At 37.1% G+C, this 13,542-nt stretch overlaps 1 protein-coding gene across 1 annotated transcript; it reads left to right on the forward strand.

Moving 5' to 3' along the window:
- The first annotated feature begins 5,871 nt into the window (after window positions 1-5,871).
- LOC143533338 (glutathione S-transferase U17-like) lies at window positions 5,872-6,925 on the forward strand. The gene is made up of 2 exons (XM_077028158.1): window positions 5,872-6,260; window positions 6,394-6,925. The coding sequence occupies exons 1-2, from the start codon at window positions 5,924-5,926 to the stop codon at window positions 6,747-6,749; spliced, it is 693 nt and encodes a 230-aa protein (XP_076884273.1). The 5' UTR covers window positions 5,872-5,923; the 3' UTR covers window positions 6,750-6,925.
- Window positions 6,926-13,542: the final 6,617 nt, after the last annotated feature.

The following is a 13,542-nucleotide window of genomic DNA, read 5'->3' on the forward strand; positions in this document are numbered from 1 at the left end:
TCTTGATTAATCTAAGCCCATGATCTTTTCTCTATTAATTATTAATGCGAAAACACTAAACGTAACTTTCTTTATTAAATTTGAAAATTTTAGGATGTTACAAGTCTTCCCTCCTTAAAGAGGTTTCGTCCCCAAAACCCAGCTTATTCCTTGTAAAAGGAACACTTCTTATATTCACACACTATATTGAATCGTCTTTGCTTTCTGGGTCATCCTCCTTACTCCCGACTAGTAGTTACCGAGCGGTGTTCATGTGTTTTAGCTATTAAAGTAGCTTTTCCATGAGGTCCTCGACGTACCAAGTCTCGTCTCATCTTCTCAAGGAACCTTGTTTTATATAATAACGCTAACTCCTAAGGCGACGCTTTACCACTACACAACTATTTATCATAACCAACATGCATTCAAGATAATTCATAAGTCATCCTTACAAAATCACAAAAGGTCACAAGTAGTTCATAACATAAAAGGAAATCATTCAAGTTTGCTAAACAAACACAGATTCAACTTGTAACATAAAACATCACTTAACAGTACTAACATAAAACAACTGAGATAAGCCACTTATTCTTCTGCAACCTTCATAGTAGCTAATAGATCATCCTTTCACGCGTCTCCTCTTCCTCCCCGCACTGCCACGACTTCTCCACACTCCCTAGCTATGTGACCTGACTTACCACACTTATAACATTTCTGGTCCTCGGTGCATTCACGAGAGATGTGTCCCTTCTTCCCGCATCGGTAGCACTGGTTTGGACCAGCCTTGCATTCTCCCAAGTGCATCTTCACGCACACTTTGCATGTTTCCCTGGTTGCCATCTTATGGGTCTTCTTCTCCGCATACTCCGCGACATCTGCAGGCCGTTTGGTTCCTTTCTTCCCTTCCTTATCTTCCACTTCCACATCATCTGCCGCCAGATCATCATAGACCATCTCTGCTAACTTAACTGCAGACTCAAAAGTAGCAGGTTTGTTAGCCCTGACTAACATGCGGACCTTCTGGGGAAGTCCTCTGACGTAGCACTTGATCCGTTTCGCCTCAGTGTTCACCATTCCAGGAACCAACCTAGACATGCGATTGAATTCAGTGGTGTACTCGCGGTGTGTTATCTTGCCGGCCTTTAGAATCAGAAACTTCATCTCGGTTCTCTCAACCTCAGCATCAGCACAGAACCTTTTCAGCACTAACTCCTTCAGGTCATTCCACCTCATTGCCCTAATCTCTTCTCGGGTCTTCCTTTGTTCCACAGTTTCCCACCAGTACATAGCCTCATCTTCAAATGACTGAGTGGCGTAACCCACTGCTTGGTCAAGACGACACTCGCTAATTCGGATTTGTCCATAGTGGTTACCCATTAGAGAGTAGCGATTGCGTCTCCTAGACCAGTCAGCTTTGGCGGGTCACACCATTTGAAGGACTTGTAGTTGCACCCATCTCGGCCTCTCCTCCTATCGTCAACCTTCACTGACTTAACCACACTCGACTCCTCCCTCTCCCTTTCATCATCTTTCCTACCATCTCCTCCAGCCCTTTCAGCAGTTCTTTCACGGCCTCCAGCAGACCCCTCCGGAGTCATGTTCTTTACTGCAGCTGCTACAGCTTGAACAATGGCTGCTTGAATTGCAGGATCTAGTTGAACCCCTTCGTTGTTGCCCGGATTTCCTCCAGCCGCGCTCCCTTCGTCTCCGGTGTTGGAAGCTGTTTCTACCGAGGGTTGTCGGACCAGACGAGGCCTGCCACGACGTCCAGTGCGACCTCCAGTTCCAGCAATTTCTCCAGCTCCAGCGATCGTATTCTAAAAGGGAAAACACAAACGTCATCACTCAAGGAATTATTTAGCACGTGATTCGTAAGGTAAGTAGCTAATGACATTGATCAAGTGTAATTAACTATTTGCATTACTTCTCTGGTTCTACATATTTCCCTTCGTGATTTCACTTGTGCTAGTTTCTACTTTTAAACAGTTAATCAATCAAACACTCAAGAAATCCTATCCCTAACCTACATATATCCTTCCTTTAACAACTAAGCGAACATTTTTATACATTATTTAACATACTTTACTGTTACTGAGCTTGCTTGAGTGACACATGGCTATCTTGAACTGGCATCTTCTTTCTTTTCTTATTAAAATCACATTCTCTGTTCGAGTCTAAGCATGTAGGATGCTTAAATCTCTCGAACTTTGCTCTGATACCAACTTGTAAGGCCCCGTTCCCGGTAGCCCTACTTTAGCGTCGGATTTACACATAAACACAATTCTACAAATCAGAGTTTATTAAAACTTTCGCGGAAACGCTAACTTAAATCATTTGTTACAAAACATTGAATCCTTTCTTTGATACCATAACACAAAATATCATATTTAAAACATCGCTTCTTCCATCTTTGGATGCCAGCCATTCAATCCATGCCATGTGCCATCCTCATGCTAGCTCCTCAGTCTACTCACCTGCGTGCATACTAAAAGTCAGCTACGCTGAGTGAGTTCTAGTTAATCAAGCAACTTATCATACAACCACTACATGAATCATATACGTATCCGAAGACACGTAGTCCACTATCTAACCTGCTCACCTTACCACTTAACCTCTTATTTACCCCTACCACTTTGCCACTTTAATAACGTATAACGTTATGCCACTTTAATAACGAAGTCACGTATAGGCTTACCCTACCACGTACTATCGTCATGCCACTAACACACTTACTAGACTCTTGCCACTTCTAACACGCTCTACCTTTACTTGTCTACCACACACTTCATATCATTACACCATTTACATAATAAGCAAGTCACACCATAACATTTACACACTTATAACTACTTAGAGATCGTTTCCCTTGACGACACGTGCAATATCCGAAGATCGTTCACGTACCGACAAGCAATCATATAATAGCTACCTCGTATATCATGTATAGCATACACTTACCACTTAAGGTAAGTGTATTCACACTTCACATCGAGTATGCACACAGCCCCGAAAACATAACAAGGAAATGGGGCTAGAAACTCACCTGAACTCTGCTTCTTCCTCCGATAGTTGTAAATCCCTTCTTTAACTGAGCTCGGCCGACTGTATAAGTTACACGTATCAAAACTCGCCTGATCTAATCTGGTGGCCTAGTATTAGCTTACTTTTACTTATCATTTTTATGTTTTCCCCTTTATCTTAACTTTAATGTGTTCCATCTCTTTAGTTCTTACAATGCATACCATCACGCGTGTACGCATATATGTTTACATATACAAGTCGCCATGTATCCGGGTCTTGATATAAGCGAACTTAGATATAAGCGAACTTAGCATCAGGCTTGACACTAGGCGAACTTGGCATCTAGGCGAAGTTGTATGTAAGCGAACTTAAGCATGGCGAACTTAGATTAAGCGAACATATATAGGCGCACTTAAATGCAAGCGAACTTGCATGTTCGCGAACTTACTTCAGCGAACTTGCTGCAGCGAGCTGCTGTCCACGGGTTCGTTGCATCGCACGTTTCATGGCCTTGATTCGCTTGATATGGTTCGGCCTTAGCCCCGAACGTTACCTTAACCGTTCTCGTCCTTATCTTGACCCGTTCACATCATAAAGTTTGAACCTTTATGGTAAAAATGTCCCAAAATTAGGTCTAGGGTTCATTTTAGATGAACCGCACATATTTGCAGGTCCATTAAGTTCCTTTCATCATCAAGTTTACAACTTTATGGTTCATTTCTACCCGATCTACTCTACGTTTAAGTTTCGATGCTAACCGTTCATAAAAACGTAAACTTTAAAGGTAAAAGACATACATTTACGCGTTTGGAGGTTACGATATAGCTTGGTTATGAACTTTAGGTCTCGAATCTATCTTGTATCACGAGAATCTATCGAGAATCGATGCTTGTTTGGCTTGGATCTCGCCTTCCACTCTCGGCCGAATGTTTATATGGTGGTATGTGTGTGTTTTTGAGTGTGTAAAGAATAAGATGGAAACAAATGAGGGTTTAGGGTTTAAGGGTGGTTTAAGGGAGTATTTATACTCCTACGGCCCATGGACCCTAAGCCCATCTTATCCATAATCCCATCTTGATTAATCTAAGCCCATGATCTTTTCTCTATTAATTATTAACGCGAAAACACTAAACGTAACTTTCTTTATTAAATATGAAAATTTTAGGATGTTACATAAGTAGATTTTTCCTAAGAAATGTAGAAAGTGTGTTTTCACCCGTAGATCTAATAAAACACACCGCATAATAAACACAACGTAACTAAAATAAAACACACCATACAATAAACACACTTTTCATATCCACCATCAGATCAATATATCTAACACACCAGATTACTTATTACACTTCCTAGGGTTTGAACCAACTCTAGGAGAGGTGTTATGACTCGTATAAGGCTATTCGGTTAATAACGGGCCAACCCGTTTAAGAGTTATTCGGATCAAACCGGGTTAAATAAATGAGAGGCCACCATTTAAAAATGAAGCAAATCTGGTGACTCCAAAAATGGGGGAGCGACTATATCACGACATCTAGGATTTTTGGGTTTTCGTTTGTATATATTGTAGATAGATAGATGTGATAATGAGTTTACTGATTTATACTTACTTAAACCAGACACGTGAAAATAAATCGTTGGTAACTGATTTACATGTTAACATAAATACAACAAAATATAATAATACAAGTATAGTATTGCTTATCTAAGTAATATTAACCGAATTCACTGAAAAATTGATTATTGATTTATTTTGCAAATTATTGTTCATTTAAGATGGAACCCTTTTGAGTTCATACTGGTGATAAAATTATGGAAAATAGAGCTTCCACGTTTCAAGATTTAAGCCTCATCTTATTTCCAAAGTTGATCATTAATGAAATACAGTATACAACAACGGTGACGACCACTTACGGCTTCAGGAATTTTGTAGTTGTTACACTACTTTTAGATTTTTCAATTTTATGAAATCGGATATAAATATTTCAGGTCGGTTCAATGGTTTGGGTTAGTTTATTATATAATAAAAATACAATAAAATAATAAAAAATGCACCATCATTCGAAATTAAAAAACACATAATATAAATACAATGATCTTTCCGATTTAAAAAAAAATAGTTATAGTTGTTCTCTACGAGTTATCTTTTAAAATCGTTTTATAATTATAATATAAAACTAGAAATACCTACTTGATATGCCCTATGCGTATACTTATTAAGCGCAGGCATATCGTATAACCTTTATAAGACAATTTAGGCCATCACATTTTTTAAAATGAAAAGAATCGATGCCCTACTTTAGCTAGACTATGTTGTCTTAGTCGGGCTTAAGCTGGATTTAGAGTTTGGCTTGACCCTTAGAAAACCATTCCCCCGGTTACCACTTGACAGGCGTTGTACTACCATAAGAGCCAAAAACAAAACTCTCTGACATAATACACGATTGAACGAAAACCCAGATAAACTTAGATTCACATCTTGAACAAGATAAATTAGTAGTTCAAAATACAAAAGGTACTATATGACAAATTAAAACCATTGACAATTTATTAAACGCATTATTTATTCATACATCAGGCATTCAGGCGAGCTGGGTAATTAACAGTTAACACAAACAACCCCTCTAAATTTCATTAGTTTGTATATAACCTCTAACATTCCTGAAATTTTGATGTATCATGTTGTGAAAATATTCATTCGCGTAAGTAAAAAATACGCTAAGTGTCGAAACCACTCTAAAACAGAACCCGTTAGTTTCTAAAACGAAACTTTCCATTTATTTGAAGAAAACAAAACGAAGACGAAATGCAATTACACAAAATTATGGGGTAGTTTTGTCGTTTATCTAAAGATTAGGTACATAACTAGTTTTTATTGTGTCTATATATACCGGGTCTATTTTTACAAATATTCATCATCACTTCAATGGGTAAAGAGAGCGAACTAAAGCTTCTTGGGACCGCAGCAAGTCCATTTGTGAACCGGGTTCAGTTCGCCCTCAACCTCAAGTCTATCAAGTATGAGTACATTGAAGAAAATCTCGCTTGCAAAAGCGAGCTCCTATTAACATCGAATCCGGTTCATAAGAAAGTCCCAGTCCTTTTGATTGCAGATCAAACACCTATTTGTGAGTCTCAGATCATAGTCGAGTATCTTGACGAAATCCAACCCGATTTAAATCAACTCCTCCCATCTGACCCTTTAGATCGTGCCAATTGTCGGTTTTGGGCCACATATATTGATACCAAGGTACGCTCGCTAAATATTCAAAAGTAACATTGGTTTACATTATATTTGCATTTCCATCATGATTTTGTAAACTTTTTTTCTTGCCAAAAAATAATTTATAAGGGACAAACATGTTACACAATATATATTATTAATATAATTAAAACATCATCCATGTAGAAAAACCACAAGAAAGGAGGGACAGGAAGCAATAAAAAAACAGATGATGGAAGCAGCACAAGTGTTGGAAGAAGCCTTCATCAAGTCTAGCAATGGGAAGGCTTACTTTGGTGGAGATCAAGTAGGTTATCTGGATGTTATACTTGGAAGTTTAATCACATGGATAAAATTTATCGATGGACTTAACGATTTCAATACGTTTGATGAAGCTAGAGTCCCGCAACTTGCGAAATGGGCAAAGCACATAGCGTCACATGAAGCCCTTAAGAGCGCGACACCAGGGTACGAAACGCTCACAAGCTTCTATGACATGCTTAATATCTACAGACCACCGTATAAATAAAGCACCAAGAGATGTTTCGTATTGTGTGTCTGTTGATTGTTGTTATATGTTATTTCATGTTATCATCTTTCAATTAGATTTGAAATATGTATTACATTATGTTTCCTTACAAGTAAGATCATAATCATGGTCTTTACTTATGTTTTCTATTATCAATAAATTAATGTTTAAATTTCCTTCCTTATATTCAAGATTACCATGAAAGGTAAGTATGAAAAGTAAGTTAAAGATTAGAACTTAGAAGGATAATGAATTAATGATCACTAATGTTACAGTAGACGGTCGCTATTTGTGAATAGAATTTCTACGCCACCCACCTAATCTTCATAATTATTTAACTCTTGAATTATTTATAGTTGACTTAAGTTATAATATTTTTTTAATAAAAAATATTTTCATAATCAAAACTTATCTCTATTCTATTTTCAATTTTCATCCTTTTTGGAAATGTTTATAATGTGACCGGTGACCCTTGATTGAAATGTTCAAGTTCATCATTACATACATTATTATATATTTTATGAACATAATCATATTTCATGTATGAGTGTATTATACTATTACTTGATATATTATGGTTTAAGTTTATAAAATATATACGAAAATCAACAAATATATGTAGAGATGAACTTCAACTTTCCAACCAAGGGACACGATATAAACTCAATTTTAGTAAGGCTGGCTTATTGTGACGCTTGGTTTTTCTTGTACGCCTAATTCCATGATTCTTACAATACAATATTTTTCATATGATGTACATGTGATAATTGTTAAATATGGTGCAATACCAACTTGAAGGAAACAAACGTGTCGATTAGTACGGTAAAGCAGAAGAGTGGTAAGGTAATCTCTACAGGGGTGGTTGGAGGATATTAATTAAGTCAAATGTCTAAATGATAGTTAAGTTTATTTGTTAAATTCTTAGTTTGAGTTTGTATAGGAATAGGTAGCCGGCCGGTATTATATAAGCCCAAGAACTCTAGAAGTTAGGTTTATGTCATGTGTCTTTAGTCTCTTCATAATAAATAAAAGGTCGATTGCGTGTTGATAATAATAAATGGTATTTAAGTTTATTGCGTGTTGATCAAATCCTCGTGTTTGTGTTCTTATTCATTAGCTTGCTTAAAGTTTAAATAATGAGTTTATTCATGCGTAGTGATTTAGACCGGACACGTGTGAATTAAATGATGTGTATATGAGCTGTTAATGGTTTACAAGTTAACGTATATTTACATGGCTGATCAATAATATAAATAAGTTAAAGTATTTCTCATCTAAATAACATGAATAAAATAAGATCAAGACAGTAAAATGTGAGTTAGTATGTTTAGGGGTATTGAAAACTCGCGTATAATAACACATGCAAATAAACATTTAGATGTAATGACAAACAGTGAAAATATCCAATAAATCAAGAATTATAAAACTCTTTGTTGCGGAAGTTAATTAATAAATAAAACAAATAACGTAGTCCGGCTTAGATATTAAATCTGAGAGGATATTATATGTCATCGGCAGTTCCATACTTCCATGTACATCCAAAACGATTATAAATGTTGTTGGGAAAAACGATCACCTAGCTAGCCACGATCGGTAAATAAAAAGTGTGGAATTAATCTTCGTTTGGCTAAATTTTTCCCGACCCGAATGAAACTACGAGGATGCAAACAAATAGGATATTCTAAAAGTAAATAGGACACAATAATTTTAGCGTGGAAAACCTCTCAAGACGAGAGTAAAAACAACAGGACTACTAGAGTCGCTTCAAATCCACTATCACCAATAATAGCAATACAAAGTTCTTCTCCAGATAAAACTAGATGCATACACAAATCATCATATATACTTGAAACAAACTAACCTCAATTAGTATATGGAACCAAATACAAAAAAATACGAGTAAAAGGTATCACCAATGAGAGAATATATCAATCCTTGAACCGTCTCTTATCTTCTCAAAAACACCAGAATAATGGAGCACCCAAAAAATATTCTCTTCATAATTTTGTTTGTCGACAGCAGAAGAGGAACCACAAAGTTGCTCACAAATTTCTTAGCTTGTGTTTTTCGACAGAATATGATGCTAAAAATAAAAACCTATTAATATATTTGATGTTTCTTGTCGTCCACTCAAGAAAACCCACCAAGCAAACTCCAATTTTAGTTGTCATGAGCCAAGATCATAACACCAATTTTTTGTGTTCAAACTCTTACGGAAGAGTTTTTAAAAACTATATATATTTTTCTGTTTTTTTATTATTAAGAAACAACAACAACAATAATAACAAAATACCCATGTAAGATAAAATATTTGTTGGGCTTTCTCATAAAAAATATGCCCCCAACAAATATATGAGTACACGTTGATTTTATTATCACTTGGCTCCCTAAATTTGTTTTGTGAAGCTGTCGTTTGTGGATTCAGTGCATGAAACATGAGTGCATATGTTAAAGTTAAAGCAAAAATAGTTTGACTAATTGACTTTATGTGATTGATATTTCATAGGAATTAAACTCTAGTGATTTGAAATAAAATCCAATGAGAATTGGTATTGTGTTCACTTAAAATAATGTATGAATAGAATTAGAAGGTTTATGTTCAAAAGGAAGGGTCAGTTCGCAAAAGTGGTTGTGGATATCATTCTTGTAAACAAATGTTTTTTTTTTTGACCTTTTCTAGGTCCTACTAAGGACGCCACACAACCCCTATACATATCGTATAGGGTTATATGGGGGCCAATACGTCACGTATGGGCTATACAGGGCATATATGAGGACCTATATGCCCCCGTATAGCCCTATACTGGGAGTATTGATGGGTGTTTTTAGTAAAAATGGGTTGTGTCCCTAAAAAACCCTTTTATATTATAGTCGTTAGATTATAACCTGTATACTACATACGGTTGAAAATAAAAGAAAAATAATAACACGGTTAGCTAAACATGCCACAACACGTTTAACTTATTGTACACACACCCGCAAATTAGGTTGAATATCGTATAGAACCATCTTGGTGGACCATTGTGTACCTGCGACATATACAAATGAACTTTCTTAATTCTTACTACCTTTAATAGAAAAGTGTTTGAAGAACCCCTTTATAACATGATATTATTATGCAAGACTCCATCCAACCAAAATTGCTTTCGCACGGTTTAATTAGCTTGACTATCCAACAGAAAGCTATCTTTGACGTTTGCGATTTTGACGCCTTACAAAATAAAAAAAATGGTAAAAATGGCATGGGTAGAGAATTTGAATTAATAAGTGAAGTTGCCATGTTCGTTCGGAGGGAGTAAGTTATTCGTTCAGCTAGCTGAATTCAGATGACTGTAATGAAAAAAGAAACACCATTATGGTACCGATATTGACAGGTCTGTCAACAATGAAGATCTGCCTATCAATCTCACTGCGAATGTTGATCATTAATTTAATATGAGTGGTTAAAAACTTTAAAGATATTTAACACATGTGACAATGTTTTTGGGTTTACTTATTCGATGGGTTTTATGTGTAGGAACCAAATTCGTGAATTGAGTAAATAAACAGAAAATTAACAAACAGTTTTATTACTCATACAATACAATACAAGAATTTGAAATACAATACAGAATCAAAGAAATAAACCAAATACAATACGAAAATATATATATATAAACGGTTTGGCTGAGGATCGTGTTGAACACGGGGCCCTTAAAACAATATTTTGAGTCTCCCAAGAGAACTCATTGTTTCCCAGGGTACAACAGCCAGAGCAGTAGTACTGTCGGAGTTAACCGTAAACCTGAAAAAGGTTCGAATAAAAGAAACCAGAAATGTAGAAGAAGAAGAAGAAGTTGGAAAAACCCTGCAACAATGTTTGTGTTGTGTGTAAGGTTTGGTGTGTGTTGCAACTTAGTTTACCTCTCTATTTATAGAGGAAAAACAAGGCACAAGTTTTTCATCCCACCAATGTGGGATACACCACTATAGTATTTTCTTTCAGATACACACAATCACACATCGATATCTCATTCATCAATGTCTATTAATGTGCATTTGTTGTGTCATAACAACCTACTAATGCACACGTAACAAATTTTCCAACAATCCCCCACATGAATGGAAATCGATTCTTCGAAGTAAGTTTCAGCAGTTGAGTATTGCCGGATAGGTAGGTGTTACCCTTTGAACCTTCCGTTGTGAAGCATACTTAGCCTCCTAGCGGTTTGTAGTCGCGATGACTTTGAACAGACCCCCATTTGTGTAGACGACAATATGCCTTCACGCAATACTCTCCCTGGTTTGGTCAACCCCTCATTCTTGTGTCCGTTATGGTCATGGATCACGGTCCTGGTTCTGCGAGAGCTCTAGGAAATTGCGCCTCCCCACAATTCCATTCGAAGCGACCACACTTCTCTCTAACATAGGTGATTCCCATGAATCATTAAAAGCATCATGGCTATTTCACTTAACCTTAATATGCTTAACCTCTCCCAAATGTCATTGGTTTTAGGGTACTCCCCTAGGAGAAAGGACTAGGAAGTTCAAGACTCCCTTTGGTTTTGGGGTACTCCCCCACAGTGACTGCCTCTGGTCATATGATTAAGTTTGCCTATTGAACTTAGCTCTTGGGATCTCCAGTCTGCTAAGTTAGGTTTCCCTCATACTTCCTTTATCGCGGGCTTTAGTCCCATTCCTCTCGACAACTTATAAATTTATCCGTGCTTAAGCCTTTTGTTAACGGGTCTGCAATGTTATCTTCTGACCTCACATGGTCAATCGTGATAACACCCGTTGACAGTAGTTGTCATATCGTGTTATGTCTACGTCTCATATGCCTTGATTTGCCATTATACATTGAACGTTGAGATCTACCAATTGCAGACTCACTGTCACAGTGTATGCAAATTGCCGACAACGGCTTTGGCCATTGTGGAATGTCTTCCACGAATTGACGTAACCATTCTGCCTCTTCCCCAGATTTGTCTAAGGCAATGAATTCAGACTCCATTGTGGATCTAGCAATTACCGTTTGTTTGGATGATTTCCAAGATATTGCTGCCCCACCAAGTAAGAACACGTACCCACTTGTTGATTTGGAATCTTTCATATCCGAAATCCATTTCGCATCAGTATACCCTTCGATCACAGCTGGATGGTTGGTATAATGCAAACCATAGTCTCTTGTGTATCTTATGTACCTAAGCCCCCTTATAATAGCTTTCCAATGTTGAACACTTGGATTGCTAGTATATCTACTTAGCCTACTCACTGCGTATGCTAAATCGGGTCTCGTACATGTCATGAGATACATTAGACTTCCAATGATTCTTGAATACTCTAATTGAGCAACCGGCTCAGCTCTATTTTTACATAGATGTAGAGTAGTGTCAACAGGATAACGAGCCACTCGCTTGTCTTCCTTGTTGAATTTTTCAAGAATCTTGTCGACATAGTGTGCTTGACTCAAAGTAAGACCTTCTTTGGTTTTAATGATTTTTATTCCAAGAATAGTATCAACTAAACCCATGTCTTTCATGTCAAATCGTGCCTTTAACATGTCTTTTGTAGATTGAACCATTTTATCATTACTCCCAATGATAAGCATGTCATCCACATAAAGGCATAAAATAACATAACCTCCATTTGTGTTTTTAACATAAACACATTTATCACACTCATTAATTTTGAAACCATTGCTAATCATGACTTGGTCAAACTTTTGGTGCCATTGTTTTGGAACTTGCTTCAAGCCATACAAAGACTTGATGAGTTTGCATACTTTGCCCTTTTGACCAGGGGCGGAGAAACCCTCAGGTTGCTCCATGTATATCTCTTCTTCCAAATCACCATTTAGAAAAGCTGTTTTTACATCCATTTGGTGCACTTCCAAACTTCGTAAAGACGCGATTGCAAGTATCAAAATAGTCTAGACCTTCCTTTTGTCTAAAACCTTTGATCACTAGCCTCGCCTTGTATTTATCAATACTTCCATCGGCTTTCATCTTCTTTTTGAATATCCAACGATATCCAAGTGGTTTTCAACCAACTGGAGGATCTACCAATTCCCAAGTATGATTTTGTAAGATCGAATCAGTTTCATTCTTGATTGCTTCTTTCCATTGAGGTCCTTCAGGTGAGGTCACTGCTTCATGGTAGGTATTAGGTTCACCTTCAACCATAAAGCTTACGAAGTCAGGACCAAAGGATTTTGCAACCTTTTGTCTTTTGCTTCGTCTTAAATCACCATCCTCAGTCTCGGGTCGTTCATGTGTTCCTTCATGAACCAAGTCGTCATTTTGTGTTGACGAGCTTGCACCTACATCATTCGCTCGTGATGATGAGGCCTCATGTGTGTGTCCTAACTTAGGAAACACGTGCTCAAAATACGAGACAGTATTGGGGCTTGCCTCCATGAAAGTGTTTACGTGTACATTTGGATTTTTGGATTCATGTACCAAAAACCGATGTGCACTACTATTGGAGCATATCCAATGAAATGCAATCAACAGTTTTGGGACCAATCCTAAGAGCTTTATGAGGTGGTACGGTGACTTTAGCTAGGCACCCCCACACTTTCATGTATTTGTACGAAGGTTCTCTTCCCTTCCATAACTTATAAGGAGTCTCGTCCCTATTCTTGAGAGGTATCTTATTTAAAAGATAATTTGCAGTTAAAATGGCATCCCCCCAAATGTCATGGCTCACCCCAGAAATAACCAACATGGCATTCATCATCTCTTTCAATGTACGGTTCTTTCGTTCCGCCATGCCATTTGATTGTGGAGAATAAGGAGGGGTTAATTCATGT

This window comes from Bidens hawaiensis, unplaced genomic scaffold (genome assembly GCF_021521415.1).
Source record: "Bidens hawaiensis isolate Kalapana, Puna unplaced genomic scaffold, B.hawaiensis_p1.1 tig00009662_1, whole genome shotgun sequence".
NCBI classification, from domain to species: Eukaryota; Viridiplantae; Streptophyta; class Magnoliopsida; order Asterales; family Asteraceae; genus Bidens; species Bidens hawaiensis.

Coding starts and splice junctions, on each gene's coding strand:
- LOC143533338 (XM_077028158.1), top strand. CDS start 5,924: ATGGGTAAAGAGAGCGAACTAAAGCTTCTTGGGACCGCAGCAAGTCCA. Junction 6,261..6,393: donor TACCAAGGTACGCTCGCTAA/ATATTCAAAAGT, acceptor TATAATTAAAAC/ATCATCCATGTAGAAAAACC.